At 52.0% G+C, this 15648-nt stretch overlaps 1 protein-coding gene across 4 annotated transcripts in view; it reads right to left on the bottom strand.

The window, feature by feature from the left end:
• The window catches only part of NTRK3 (neurotrophic receptor tyrosine kinase 3), a 344195-nt gene that overhangs the window by 143716 nt on the left and 184831 nt on the right, over positions 1 to 15648 (bottom strand). For all 4 annotated transcript variants that reach the window (XM_066239552.1, XM_066239555.1, XM_066239554.1 and 1 more), the window contains exon 13: positions 12318 to 12506. In XM_066239552.1, the coding sequence (XP_066095649.1) occupies positions 12318 to 12506 (189 nt within the window). The remainder of the gene's footprint in view (positions 1 to 12317; positions 12507 to 15648) is intronic.

Below are 15648 nucleotides of genomic sequence, written 5' to 3' on the forward strand. Positions count from 1 at the left end.
ATGTGCCCTGACCAGGGATCGAACCAGCAACCTCTGTGCTTCGGGACAATGCTCTAACCAACCAAGCTATCCAGCCAGGGCTTCACTTTCTTTTCTAACCAAAGTTTCAGCTTCCTCTCTCAGCTGGCCAGACCCAGCTCAGGCCCACTCCATTTATTCCATTCTTTCTTGAAATACGGAAGTGCTTTGACCTTCCACACAATGGATTACAAACAGTGGCCTGTGAGACAGCAACTTGCATCCTGAACAGTGTATTTCTCCTTCGAAACAGCTCCCTGAGCTTCCACTCTGCAGCGACATCTGTCTGGGGACAAGGAATGCCATGAAAATTTGGCCCCTGCCAGCGTCTCCAGATCTGGGGTTTAGGAAGTATTAGTGGCACCTGTCAGGGCTTCTAGGCAAAAAACTACAGACTAACTTCCTGACCCATTTGCATGAAGGCACTTCGTGCTCTGCTGGAAATCCTGAGGAATGTCGCCGCCCCAACTTTCGGCATTCCCGTGGAACGCAGCCACTCTGTCCCTCGCAAAGGCTTGGAAGAAATGTAACAGTGCTCATGCCAGATGGGTTCTGGCCCGTCTGGGCACTCTGTCACATGGTGACATCTGCTGGGGAAGCATAAACCAGAGCCCCCAACCCCAGAACAGCCCAAATGCAACCCATCGAACAGCTGTGTCCACAGAGATGCTAGCAGGCCTACCGCAGGAACCGGGCTCAATAAATGTGGGCAGTGCTGCAGACCCGAGTCCCCTCTTGCAAATCTGCAATGACCTTCACCAGTAAAGGCTCTCAGAGTCCCACAGTAAAAATCTTATTCAATCCTGCTCTTCCCAAACTTATTTGACCGTGGAACATGACTTTTGAGAAACACCCATCAACAACCTTCCGAGCACGATTTAAGAAGCCCGGTGTTGAGGCAGCTGCAGAGAAGATGGAAGAGCAGCTGGACTCTGGGCTTCTTGGCGAAGAGATGGGTGGAGCTTGGGCTTTCCCAACTGCTGACCATTAAGAATGCAGCATGATGAGAAGGAGAACTTCCTAGGCTCTTTGGCACATTACCCATCGAGTGTGACTCATGGGCTCATTCACAGGAAATGGAAATGACCATTCCTCCTGGAAAAGGGCTTCTGCAAAGATAATACTAATAGGGATCCATGCTAACAGTAGGCTCCTGCTGTCTCCAAGGATGGGGGGATCACGTTTCCTTTCCCTGCCTTTTAGCCACCCATAAGACAGGAATTTGTCTCCTTGGAGACATGGGGAATAATCCCAGCCCTTCCCGCAACCGCGGTCTGTGTTCTTGACTCCGCCCTGTGAGTTTATCTGATGGGTGAGATGGGCAAAGCCTGTCATTTGCCGTCATATTTCCATTTTGGGCAGGACTAGTGCCAACAAGGGGGAACCCCACTGCATGTGTGATCTTCTCGGTAACCCCAAAGCTTCTTGACTTGCAAAATATGAGGCAGACCATGCAACTGGGTAGGCAAGATCTGCTCTGCAGACCCAACTCCTGTCTGTGCACCCAAGTTCAAGACTTTGGAGGGACATCAAGAAGCCCATTTTGGCTTTAAGTCTAAGCAAAATTTTTATGTCTAGCAATAAAGCCCAACTTTTTTTTACTCTTCTTTTCCAAGTGAGAAGAGGAGGAGAGATAGAGAGACAACTCATGCATACATCCCGACTGGGATCTACCCAGCAACCTGTCTGGGGCTGATGTTCTGCCCATCTGGGGCCATGTTAGCAACCAAGTTATTTTTAGCATCTGAGGTGAAGGCTCCACAGAGCCAGTCCCAGTGCCCAGGGCCAATGCACTCAAACCAATTGAGCTATGGCTGCAGGAGGGGAAGACAGAGAGAGAAAGAAGGGGGAGAGGGAGGAGTGGAAAAGCGGGTGGCCACTTCTCCTGTGTGCCCTGACTGGGAATTGGACCTGAGACAACCACATTCTGGGCCAGTGCTCTACCCCTGAGCTAACTAGCCAGGGCCAACCCCAACTTTTGATTCCTGTCTGACCCCTGTGTATATTTCTCAGCTGGTTCAGAATGGATCACCCTTCAAATACAGACTGGATGCCTGAACATAGTTGAAGGAGAAAAGAGTAAAGAGATCTCTGGGAAATCTTGAATCTCTGGAGAACAGCTAAGGCTCCCACTCCCTGAAGACAAAACCAAGGCCCAAACACGCCAAGGTGAGGAGTGTTCCCTCTGCTTCCAGGGCTCTGGGCAGGAAACGAAGGACCCACTCCATGTCTTACGTTGAGGGCTGGGTGTGACCTCTGCTGGGTTGGCACTCCGCCACAAAATGACATTACTCCAGGGCTGGCTGGGGTCTCAGCACTTTCTACCTCCTCCACCATGAAGCACACGCTTACCCCCGAAGAACTTTTTTTAAACCAATTACTGTGTATTTACGGAGAGCATAATTATACCTAATTACTTAATTTGTATGACTGCATGCAGCTCCTTAACTGTGAGTCTGTGGTTACGGCAGAAAGCACGGAGCAGGTGAGGTCAGGATCACCAGTGGAAGGCCGGTCGTCCCAGCTCGGGGACAGGGAGGGACATGAGTCAGACCCTTTGCACCACCACTGGTTACAGCTCCCAAGTGCATGCTCAAGAATGTCTAACATTTTCAGATAATTTGGGGGAAACGTCATCATTTAATTTTTGTTTTCTTCCTGGGAGAGGGATAAAAAAAAACAACAAAATGCCATGCTTGGATTATGCCTAGATCTGGGGACTTGGGAGTCAGCACCCAACTTCTAGGGGCGGAGACCCCCAGGACAAGCCCAAGCACACGGCCCTGGGACTTACTGCCTTGGTTTCCAAGACATCGCATTCCGGCTCTTTCCAGACAGAAAGGAAACTGGGTATGTGTCTACGCAACCCTCTCCTCCGTGAGCTCACCGCCTCCAGCAGCACAAAGTCTCAGGGGTCTGCTCCTATTCTAATTGGATCTAAGAATAGGATTGAAGAAAAACCCAAGGGGAAACAATCCTAACTTACGTTCATTGAAAATGTTGCAAACGGGGCCCAGAGATATCCAACCAGTGAAAACAGCGAAGGCAAAATATTACTGTTATCTTCACCACAATTTGACCTGCAATTCCCCTAATGGGGACCATCAGAATCCAAGCAGCGGAATGGAGGATGGGATGTGTCAGAATCGCCTGCCCCCACGTTGGTCCTATGCTCCCGTCTCCCACGGAGACACAGAGCCAAGCCTGCCTCCCCAGTCAACCACAGGGAGCAAACAGCAATCCAGCAGCGCCAGCCTCCTTCCCTGGGCGACACTCTCAGGGGAGGAGCTTCCAGACTGGACCCAGACCCCCTTCCTTCCACCAGGCAGGTCCATCAGGGCTTCTGCTAGAGAAAAACCTAATATGTAGAAAGGTTTCTCCTGTAGTAGCAGCGGACGAAGGAGCCCATTTGCTATTTTTCATCTGCAAGTCCATTATGCCGAACTAAGTGGCTGGGAATAAATACCCATCATTACCCGGCGCTAAGCGAAGTTTGTTAGCACAGAGGTGACAGAAATCTATATCATACCGGTGCGCTATTAATACTGCAGTATGCACAAAAGGTGCCGCGCGTGCCCACAGCTGGGGAACCGGCCTCGGCAGCAGCTCTTCCAGAAAAGCCCAGCTCCACGGCCAATTGGCCCCAAAGCGGAAGTAGAAACCAGACACTCGCTCACTTCAAGGGAGGAGTCACTGGTCCCGGCTAAAGCGGCACAGTCCACAGACCGAGCAGCTCCAGGCCTGGTGGCCTCTGTGAAGTCCTGGCCTTGTAGGCTGGTATGTTTGGGGGGATTCATCCAGCAATTGCCCTGGGGAAAGAGAGAGAGTGAAACCAGGCCCTCAAACAGCTGCAGTCTCTCCAGGCCCACGGCAGGGTGCCTGGTCTTAGTAAGAGCTCCACGGATGCTCGCTGATGGCTGTGCAGGAAGGTGTCAAAGCGGAGCTTCCAGGTCAGCAGGGAGGATGAGGGGAAGAGCCAGGGAAGCAATGTGAGAGGAGCCAGCCAGGGGGCCTGAAGTGGAGCTCACCCCTCTGGTTCAAAGTGCAGAGACGGGCGGGGAAGACGCCACCAGTGCGGGAGGCCCGGCCGGCCAGAGCCAGCTTGAGAATGACACGTGGGGCAAGAGAAGGCATTGACAAGACCTTCGGGACACCAGAGCAGACGTCTGGAAGGGTGAGCGACAATGGGGCTCGGAGGACAAGCTGCTGTTGACTCTGCGAAGGCACAAGCACACTGGTAGTGAATGTGGCAATGGGCCTCCGATCGAAGACAAGTGAGAAGTGAAGTGCACTCACTATTAGTCTATGTGAATGTCAGTAACAACGGCACTTTGCTCAGTTGTTGGTATAGATTAGAACGCAAGAGAAGGCCTATATAAGCACACACATGTGAACAGACACACACTCCAGAAAACATGCTAAGGTGACAGGTGCGCACTGGTAGGTGCCAGGAGACCCCTGGCCAGGAGCTGATTGGTAGAGGCCCGTCGCACATACGATCTAAAGAACCTAACTTGGTTCGGCCACTTTGGGAGACAGTTTGGCAGTTTCTTTGTGACAGAGAAGAAGGGAGAGAGAGGGTGAGAAGTATGAACTCATAGTTGCTGTCACTTTGGTTGTGCATTGATTGCTTCTCATCTGTGCCAAGCCAGTGACCCCTTGCTCAAGTCAGTGTCCCCTTGTCCAAATCGGTGACCTTGGGCTTTTCATGTGACCTTTTGGGCTCAGGCTGGAAAACATTGGGATTGTGTGGATGATGCCCTGCTCAAGCCAGTGACACCACACTGATGAGCCCGTGCTCACAGCCAGCAACCTTGGGGTTTCGAACCAGTGACCTCAGTGATCTGGGTCCATGCTTTATCCACTGCACCACCACTGATCAGGCAGTTTGGTGATTTCTGACAAAGTAAAACATACATATGAGTCAATGATCTCATGCCTGGTCATGCAAATGAGTTGAAAATGTATGTCTGTGCAAAACAGACAAAAAAAAATGTATAGCAACTTGATTCATAATTGCCCAACATAAGAAGCAATCAAGGTGTTGTTATGGGTTGAGTTGTGCCCCCATCAAAAAGGATACGTTGATGTCCTCATGCCCAGTCACTTAGCATGTGACCTTATTTGAAAATAGGGACACTGCAGATATAACTAGTTAAGTCAAGATGAGGTCATTCTGGAGTTGGGTGGGCTCCCCTGTGGGCCCCCCATCCAATACATACGGTGTTCTCTTAAGAAAACAGCCATGTAAAGACAGACACAGGGACAGTGAGATGTGAAGACACAATTGGAGCCACAGGGCAGCCAGCTAGGGGACGCCACCAGCATCACCAGGTGCTAGGATGCACTGAGGAAGGATTTCCCTGCAGGGTTCAGAGAGAGGGTGGCCACGGACACCCTGCTTTAGACTCTGGCCTCCCGAACTGGGAGACAGTACATTTCTGTTGTTTGACACTGCCCAGTCTGTGGCACTCTGTTTTATGGTTGCCCTCGGAAAGGAATACAATGTCTTTCAGTAATAGGTGAACAGATAACAATGTGTGGATTCCATCCACATCCGTATGATGGAATATTATTCATATAAAAAGAGAGCTCTCAAGACATGCAAAGACGTGGGGAAAACTAACATGCATATTGCTCAGTGGAAGAAGCCAGTTGGAGAAAGCTCTGCACTATAGGATTCCGACTCTATGACATCTGGAAGAAACACAACCGAAGAAACAGCAAAAAGATCAGGGCTGGCGGAGTGGGGGAGGGGAGATGGAGAGGGGGCCATGGAGACTCTTAGGGCAGTGCCACTACTCTGTGTCACACTGGAGGGGTGCATGCATAACACAACACCCACAGAATGTGCAACACAGAGAGCAAACCCTATTGTAAATGAAAGTCTTCCGTTACTAAAAGTGTATCAATAGTTTTCATCAATTGTAATGAGTGGCCCACTAGTGCAACGTGTTATTCACAGCAGGCACTGCGGTTGGAGAGCAGGAGGGGTGTATGGGTATATTCTCTGTACTGGATGCTCAGTGTGTCCATAACCCCAAACCTGCTAAGAGAGAGAAAAAAAAAGAGAAAAGAAGGGAGGGGAAGGAAAGAGAAAAAGGAAAAGAGAAAAGGGAAGAGAAGAGAAGAGCAGAGAAAAGAAAAGAGAAAAGAAAAGAAAAGAAAAGAAAAGAAAATCTAGCTTAACTGCAGGGCCACATATGCCCCTTATCAAAGGCAACCATGGCCCCTTGGGGACTTGATTCCATAAATTCAGAGAGCAGGATAAGGGCCATCAGCCAGACCGAGGCTGCCCCGGCCTCGTGACTACAGGGAGCTTCAGCCAAGGCTCTCCAGGGACTCCCAAGTCCAAGCAGCCTCTCTACAGAGCCGTCCTTACCCCGGAAACGGGGAGGCGAGCGAGGCGCTGTAGATCACGGCACTGTCCTTGTTCCTCAGCAGCCCGCGTCCCTGTGGTCCGAGGGCAGCGTGCACGCCGACGGACCACCAGAATGCCAGGCAGTGTGCCTCTGGTGGTGGAGGGTGCATGCTGGCATCGGCAGGTCTGGGACAGAATAGGCACAGCGGCCTTGCCCTGAGAGCCAATGAAAGATCACATGAGATAAAACCTTGCAAAATGTCAGCCCTGGGCTTGGTCCTGAGGAGACTGTCGATGCAAACTGAGGACCTTTCCCCCAGTCTGTGACATCTCTACAGAGCCTGGGTCACAGCATGAGGACACACTCAGCAGGTCATCCGACCCACCGGTGGCTGGTGTCATCTCTGACCCCAGTCCCATGTTATGTTGTCTATAGAGCATGAAGAATTATGACACATAAGCAGTAGTTGTTGGAAAAAACTCAGGTTTGGGAAACAAGACACACACAACTGAGAAGTGACGGGATGACCAAAGATCTGACTCAAAGTCATTGAAGATGAGCACATGGCATTTGCTCTAAGGCATGGGTTCTCAGGGGGAAAAGGTCATTTCCTGGCATGGGCCCAGGATGAAGCTGGAGTTGAGCCAGATGTGGAATGAAGAACAGGGTGTAGAAAGGAAGAAGAGGGTGTGGGGCGGCTTGGGGGGGCAGTAAATGGGTTGAAGGTGGAATTGGTCATCTGGAAAGAAGCAACTAGGAATAAAGGCTGGCGAATCGTCAGCTAATAAGTCAGAACAGAGACCAGGAGGTCTATGAGCAGCCCCGACGCAGGAGAAGGCGCCATCTTGCATCTCAGACATCAGCTATGATCGGCAGTAAGCCCTGGCGGTAGAGGCCATGCATTTCTTGTTACTGTTTCCAGAGCCAAAGAGAACCCGACACAAACCCTCAATAAATATTTATTGAATAGATGAAACGGAGAGAAATCAGCACAGTGGTGGTGACTTGCTTGTGAACACAGAGGAGAGACTCAAAGGAATGTGGTCAAGTTTGACAACGAGATCAGGACGGAGAGCTCCCAGGTTCCTGGGGAAACGGAGGGAGAGCTGGGTGGCGGGGCAAGGAGCCTGGAGAGGCTTAGTGGGGAGCAGAGGAGGGGGAGGGGAGGAAAGGGTGGAGGAGCAGGGCAGAGGCCTCTGTCTGCAGGCACATGGGGGAGGGGAGCGATCACAGGGAGGGGGAGGGGAGGAAAGGGTGGAGGAGCAGGGCAGAGGCCTCTGTCTGAAGGCACATGGGGGAAGGGAGCGATCAGAGGGAGGGGAGGTTGCAGCTATTGACTCTGGGAAGGTGGAGGTTCCAGTTCCTCCAAGACAGAGACAATCTATAAACAAAGGCCGCAGTCCCGACTTGGGGCCAGAGGGAGGGAGAGAAGGAGAAGACGGTTGAGCTTCCCAGAGGGCCTCTGCTCTTTCAGCCAAGAGGCAAAATTGTCTTCTGAGACTAAAGTGAGAAGCCCAGGGCCTCACACAGAGCCAGGGAGCCTTCCAAGGGCCTGTGGGAAAGACAGTAGTCAGCGGCCCCGCCCCAGCACACGCACCACCGTGACTGCGGCCCAAGGCTGTCACAAGCGTGACACAGGTAACCGAGGGCCCAACGTTGCTACAAATACCTCCTGATTCTCCCCAATGACCCGCCTCAACCTGCCCCTGGGTGTCTCACGCCACAAGATCTGACCCCAAATTGGCTGTGCAACCAGGAGGGATGTTTCCATTTCCTGACGCTTTTGAGAATCAGGGCCTTAAACAAACAAGGGAGGGCTCACCAGGCTTTGGATTCTGTGGGAGCACCTTCATGCAGCTATCTCAGAATCCCTGGAAAGGCCGAATGAACTCAGAGTGGCGCAGTTGATAAACCGCCGACCTGGACTGCTGAGGTCGCCTGTTTGAAACCCCAGGCTTGCCCAGTCAAGGCACAGGTGGAAGTTGATGCTTCCTGCTCCTCCCCCTCTTCTCTCTGTCTCTCCCCACGCCCCAACGCCTCACTAAAATGACTAAAAAAAAGAAAACCCAGAGTAAAGCAATGTCAAGTGCAGAGCACTTGGGCACGTGGGCAAGGGGACTCGAGCATCTGATAAGGGGGTGCTCTGGGTGAGCTCTCAGTATCCCTGCCACCCTGGCGTGCTGCGAAACATGCGGGGGCCCAGCCTGAAGACAGATAGAACGTGAGAAGCCGGGGAGGAGCAGCACCCAATCAGGCCGGGCAGAGAGGTCCCACCACTCACAACGCACACACGTGGAGAGGAGGAGAGTGTTTTTGTGCTAAATCCATCCCGGGCGGAGGGAAATGATGCCTAAGTCAGGCAGCATGACCTCTTTGCAATTTCTTCCCACATCACATTTTTCTTTTTTCAGTGACATGAAATGGGTATGATGACATTAGATTAATTTCAGGTAAACAACATAATAATTCGGTATTTGCTTACCTCACCTATTCAGCCCAAACCCGAACCAGTTCCCCTCTGGTCACCACCAGTTTTAAGTGGGAGAGGAAGGGAATCAGATGGGAGAGCCCGGGGGGACCCACAGGTAGATAGACCCACAGTAGGAGCATCTCTCTTCTTATCCCGTTTTCTGCCATCCCCCGAAAAAGAGGGACCCTGTCCTTCTCTGCAGTGTCATAAGTGTTCTCTGCTTATTTATCTGCCAAGGCACGTGTGGACTTAATGATTTACAATAGTGTCCTATCGCAGATGGGGATGTGTCCTGGAGTCACTTCCCGGGGCTGAAGGAGCCTTTGTAACCAGCAGCCTGCAGACTTTCAGCCTGTAAACCTCAGGGAGGAGGAGGCAGACCCCGCCATGTCCCCCCAACTGCCCCCTCACCCCGATCTTCAGGAGGCAGCCCTGAACATGCGGAGGGCAGATCAGTAAATCTGGTGACCAGGCTCTGGCACAGTGTCTGTCATCGCCACACGTGTTTTCTGAGACAATAAAGAGACATCCGCTGTCTACTGAGAAGACAACATGTGCTGCTTCCTGGAAAAGGCCACTTTCCCTAGGATCAGAGGGTCTGACAGTTGGGAGCCATCTCGCGAATCTCTTCCCCCGAGGTACTGTTCGCTCCCCTATTCCTTCAAGTCTTTTTCAGTCCACCTGCTGGCCCTCGCCGCCATGACTGCTCTTCTCTGCACAGAAGTGTGGGCCGGGTCCTTGCAAAGGCCACTCGGACTTCCGCGCCCAAAGGGCTGCAGAACACAGGCTTTTCTTCTCTGCTGTTTCCCTGGGAGACAGCTCTGTGCCTGGGCTCCAGGTCCCAATGTCAAAGAGCACTCAGGTCCCATAGCCCTCTCTAGGACGCCCACTTTCTCTGGCGACCCAGTGGGGACCCCTTTCCCTCAGGCCAGGGTCACCCCATCTGGCGACTGTGCCAGGTGCCAGGAGCTCACCCAAGCACAGACATGACCCAGAGGCCCTGCTCCCCTGGGAAGCCCAGAGCATTCATAACGGACATACAGTCCATCCTCAGAGTTCCTGGATTCTGTATTTACAAAATCGCCTAATCGCTGAAATCTATGTGTAATCCCCAAACCAATATTGGCAGCACTTTCACAGTCATTCACAAACGCAAAAGGGGTGGTAAAAAGTTTGAATCACGGCCCTGGCTGGTTGACTCAGTATGTAGAGCCTTGGGCTGGCATGCTGACGTCTCAGGTTCAATCCTAGATCAAGGCACACATGAGAAGCAACTGTGTGCTTCTCTTCACTTCCCTCTCTCCCTTCTCTCTTTCTTCCCCTCTCACAGCCAGTGGCTCAATTGGTTCAAATTTCGGCCCCAGGCACTGAAGATACTTGGGTTGGTCCAAGTGTGTCAGCCTCAGATGCTAAAAATAGCTTGGTTGATTTGAGCATCAGCTTCAGACAAGGTTGCCGGGTGAACCCTGGTCTGGGCGCATGCAGGGGTCTGTCTATCTCCCCTCCTCTTACTGAAAAAAAAAGTTTTTGAATCACCCAACACACGTTTCCAGCTGAGAATGAACAAAGCCTTCTTGTGTCAGCTCTCACACTGAAAACGAGTGTCTTTCTCGTGGTCCATTAACATCACTTTTCTTTTTCTTTTTGGCACATTTTGCTTTTGTGGGTGATTCCTCTGTGTGGAATGGCCCCAAGCATAGAGCTGAAGTGCTGGCTCGTGTTCCTAACAGCAAGAGGCCGAGGGGCCTTACGGAGACAACGGCAGCGTTAGGTAAGACACGTGTGTTAGACAGACTTCGTGCAGGCGCCGGGCAGTGCTGCTGACCCCAAGGACAGTGTTCGTGAGTCAACAACAACTGTTAACTAAGATGTCTTTAAACGGAAGCACGCGTGAAACAAGGTGACGCACTGATCAGCTGATAAAAATGTGGCGTCAGAGGCTGACAGGAACCTGACCCTGTCGGAGTGATGACTCCAACTCCCCTATTTCGGTGTCCATGGTGACTTTATAGAACATAACGACCATGCATAGTGAGAATCAATTGTGTACTTGGCAGAGCAATGCCGAGGTCTCTGTTCAAATACCAACGGCACTCCAGAAAACAGCCCCATCAGCCCGAGGCAGGCCTGAGCTATGCTACAGTCCCAGGAGGCCCCTTCCAGCCAGGCCCAGGGCAGCCCAGGGTGGGCCTGACCTGAGGCCAGAGCCTCAAGCTCCGCTCTGTGTCTGAAACACAGGTACCTTTCTTCCCCTGCCCGGAGCCCTCCCTCGAACCGGCGCTCACGGGGCGGGCCATCCTGTAAATCCCACCATGGATTCGGGAGGGCACCCAACCAAGGGAGGCAAATGATGATCTCATTCTAATTCAAGCCCAGTCACCCCCGCTGAGGTCAGCCTCTCATTAAAATCAGAACCAGAAAAGCACAAGGAAAGATCAGCGGGTCGTCAAATGGCCACTCTGCTGCAAGAGGGACCGCAGGAGCAGCAACGGCTCTGAGCTACGAAGAGAGTGGCCACACAGAGAGCTCCACTGGGGAGAGCAAGACCAGAGGACCTCCTTCCTAGGCCCACCCCGGGACCAGCGGGAGACCGAGAGAGCCAGCGGCAGAAGCCTGGGGGCAGAGAAGGGGACCCCACAGCCTGCAGAACCTCAGCGTACCTTTCCTGTAATGAGGCCTCCACCTAGCCCGTCTCCCTGTCCCTTCCAGCTCTAACGCAGTCTCCTGGGGCCCCTGTGCTCCCTTCTGAAGTAGCTGACACTTGGGGACAGGGAAGGACAGCGGGAGGGGAGGGAGGTGCCCTGCGGCCCCTGAGCCTAGACTGAGCCCGGGACGCGGCAAGGGGAACCCCTGCTGGCTGGAGGGCTGAGTCACAGAGGCCCCGAGAGCTCAGCAAAAGCACAGAGAGGGGCCAGAACCAACAGGAGGGAGAGAGAGGAGGAAACAGATGCCCTGAGCCCTCGGGTCCGAGTGGGACACCTGCAGTGGGGAGGGGAGGGGTCCTAGCACTGGAAAGGGCCCTATTTGGGGCACTGGAGGGGCAGCTCGAGAGATGTTTCCATTCAAATGGTGCTCACTACCCTTCCCTCCCTGCCCTTCTCGTGGAGGCGTGGGGAGAGGGTCTGACGAGGTCAGGGACTGTTGTCTGGACAGAGTCAGGTGACATTTCCCAAATTCACAGGCCAGGTCCATGGAGACCAGCCTGTCTGTGCCCCCGCCTTACTGGGAGCACCTCTCCACGTGGGCTGGGCTCCTGCCTCCGGGCAGCTCCCAGGACCTGCCGCCATGCAGGCCTCCTGCCCAGGCTAGTCTTCAAGTTTCAAGACAAACAGGGAGGGTCTTGTAGAGAGTGGGAGGTTAGCAGATAGTAGGTCACCCCAGAAAGTTCCAGAACCCCAAGTATATGGCCTAGCACCACACCACCCTGCCCCTCCCCACAAGGGACAACACTCTCTTCGAGTACTCACATGTGTCTGGGTTGTGGCAGTTGTGTCCCTGACGGAAGTACTGGGGGTTCTCGATGACCGGGATGCGGGTCATGCCGATGACCACGGTGTCCGGCCCGGCATCCAGCGAGGAAGGCGTGGTGATGCCATGGTTGATGTGGTGTAGCGGGCTGGCCGAGTCCTCCTCGCCACTGATGACAGCCACGGGACCTACGCACAGCGGGAGAGAGACAGGATGCTGGTAATGTCACATTTGCCCATGCCCGGCCGGCCCACAGACCCTTTCTTTACTTTGCCGCCATATTTCCCATAGGAGCCAAATCCGTGGGAAGACCAGCCCCGAGTACCAAGCTTCTGGATTCAGGGAACCACACCTGATGTCTCTTTCACGAGAGAAAATTACCGCATCATGTCACAAAAAAGGAGGTGAAACGAAATGACTGTGACATAAATTATTTTTATTTTCCCCAAATCAAAATCAGTTCAAAATAATAAAAAATCTTAAATACGTTTCTTTGCTTCTATAACAAGATTTGAGAACAAAGAAAAGAAAGACTTACCAGCAGTTTGCATGCTGTCCCCTTTCCCTTTAGGGACTTTAATGATTGCCGCTGCTAGGTCCCACCCTAAAGATTGAGTCCACTGGTCTGGGGATACAACCCAAGCACCTGATTTCAAGAGTTTTCATGCGAGTTCAAAGTAACACCTGAGCTCTGGAATCTCTGATTAGGGCTTGAAGGCCGAAAGCCTTTGGAGAGTGGCCATTAGAGGCCTCCGGGGGTCAGACATAACTTTTGTTGGGCTCTGCTATCAGGCATCCTGAGACTGTGCGGAAATCAGCCCAGTGCGGGCCTGGGTCTAGGAAGAGCCGGCTTTCACTAGTGACTGGTAATAAGGCTGCATCACTGTTAGCCTACAGGCATTGGGCCAGCAATTCCAGTCTTAAAAAATCCATATCGCCCTGGCTGGTTGGCTCTGCGGTAGAGTGTTGGCCTGGTGTGTGGATTCAATTCCCAGCCAGGCACACTGGAGAAGTACCCATCTGCTTCTCCACCCTTCCCCTTCTCCTTCCTTTCTGTCTCTCTCTTCCCCTCCGGCAGCCAAGGCTCCACTGGAGCAAAGTTGGCCTGGGCGCTGAGGATGGCTTCATGGCCTCTGTCTCAGGCGCTAGAATGGCTCTGGTTGCAATGGAGCAACGCCTCAGATGGGCAGAGCATCGCCCCCTGGGGGGGCATGCTGGGTGCATCCCAGTGGGGCACATGAGGGAGTCTGTCTAACTGCCTCCTCACTTCTAACTTCGGAAAATATAGATATATATATAAAAAAATCCATTATTGCCCAAAGCCTTCAAAAAAACCACAAAAACAAAACATCATTTGCATCTCCGCCAACCCCAATGCCACCATTTTCTAACCCAAGGAAGAAACCCAGTGAATAGAGTTATTGACAAACACAGGCTGACAGAAATATTTAATGCTGGGGCCTTGGTAGAGTGGTGATTCTGTCTGGTGGCACGAATCTCCCATACATACAAATATAAGTCCCATAAAGTGAATTAGCTGTGACTGTTTGTGGCTTCATACAACCAGTATTTTTAAATGGGTGTTCTGCAAGACCCATGGTCCCAAGACAAACGGCCTGCTATGATTTGGTTTTGCAGCCCGAACAATATTTCCACTGCAGGAATCCATTACATCACGCTGAAGTTTATGAGGAGAATACGTCTCATCAAATAGCAAGGTGAAGTGTCAATGAGGCAGAACTAAATGGAAGGCTGGTACCTGCACACAGAGGACCCAGAATTCCATTCCGTCAGCACAGACAGGCTCATTCCAACCCACGACAAATGTCTGACTGTGGGAAAGTGGCAGTAAGTGGTTGCCCAGATGCTCACAGTCATCACTCGCCTTGCAAAAAGAGGCCCACTCCTGAAAACACCTTGTGAACTTTTTGAAAAACTTCATAGTGGCCCTGACCAGTTGGCTCAGTGGTAGAGTATCGGTCCAGAGTGCAGAAGTCCTGGATTTGATTCCCGGTCAGGACAGACTGGAGAAGCAACCATCTGCTTCTTTACCCCTCCCCCTTCTCTCGCTTTCTCTCTCTCTCTCTCTCTTTTCCCCTCCCAGAGCCATAGCTCAAATGATTTGAGCAAGTTGGCCCCAGGTGCTGAGGATGGCTCTGTGACCTCTGCCTCAGGTGCTAAAAATAGCTTGGTTGCTGAGCAATAGAGCAGTGGCCCTAGATGAGCAGGAATCACCCAATAGCAAACTTGCTAGGTGGATCCCAGAGGGGACGCATGTGGGAGTCTGTCTCTCTGCCTCCCCACCTCTCACTTAATAAAAGAAAAAAATGAAAGAAAAAACAACTTCTTGGTGATTGTCAGTTGAAAACAGGAAGCTAAGTGCTGGTCCTTACCCTCCTTCTCTCCCCAAATGCCACCAAAGTATGAAGAGATTAAAGAACTATTTGTGCACAAAGAGAAAGAAGATGGAAGACAAGAATATATTATAAGATATTTCGCTGATGTTTTGTTAGTGAGAAAGCAAACCTTGCTAACGGAGAGGAGGAAGCTATTGGAGAAAGGGTCTGTGGGACCACATGGGGCATACAGACAGGAAGTCAGGTCTGCCAGGGGAGGCCCAGTACTTGAGGGCACAGGGTACCCAGGAAGGCCGGGGTGAGGCTCGGGGTTGGAACAAAGCACCCAGGCCATTGCGTCGCCCCCAGCCCACCAGTGCTAGTGGTTCACTCTTAGAGAACTTGAACCGGAAAGGCTCAGAGCACGACCAGGGTAAAGCATGAAGATGGCTCCCTTTGTCCTGCTCCTAGAACAACAGAAACCAGGAATAACACTGCCCACCTATCTACCCCACCTCCAAGTTGGCCTCACACCACCCCCTGCTGGAGATTAGAGAGCACAGCTCTGGAGAAATTGCTTCAAAAAAGACATACAGCTAGAGATTGACATTTAGGGGTCTCGCAGTGGAGTCAAGCCAGTGAACCCTAAGAGTTGACCAGCCCCACCCATGCACACAAAGCAACATCTTATTCACTTTCTAATGCTCAATTCCTAATTATGAAAAAACAGTCCGGGGACTACCAGACACTCCAGCGAAGCGTCAGCATGGCAGACACGGGACGTGCAGGAAACGGGGCAGTGCAGGACAAGAAGACTTTTCATACAATCACTGACTTCCTCAGGATGTAAGAAGGCACTGCACCCAGGACACAAGATGACATTTAAAACCTGAACAATCAGAAGGTAAGAGAGAGTCCTTGGGAAGTATGATCATCCAACTTTGAAAGTCAAAGAAGAATGGAAGAGAAAGTCAGGGAAATGTTCCAAAAAGTC

Source organism: Saccopteryx bilineata, chromosome 7 (assembly GCF_036850765.1).
Source record: "Saccopteryx bilineata isolate mSacBil1 chromosome 7, mSacBil1_pri_phased_curated, whole genome shotgun sequence".
NCBI classification, from domain to species: Eukaryota; Metazoa; Chordata; class Mammalia; order Chiroptera; family Emballonuridae; genus Saccopteryx; species Saccopteryx bilineata.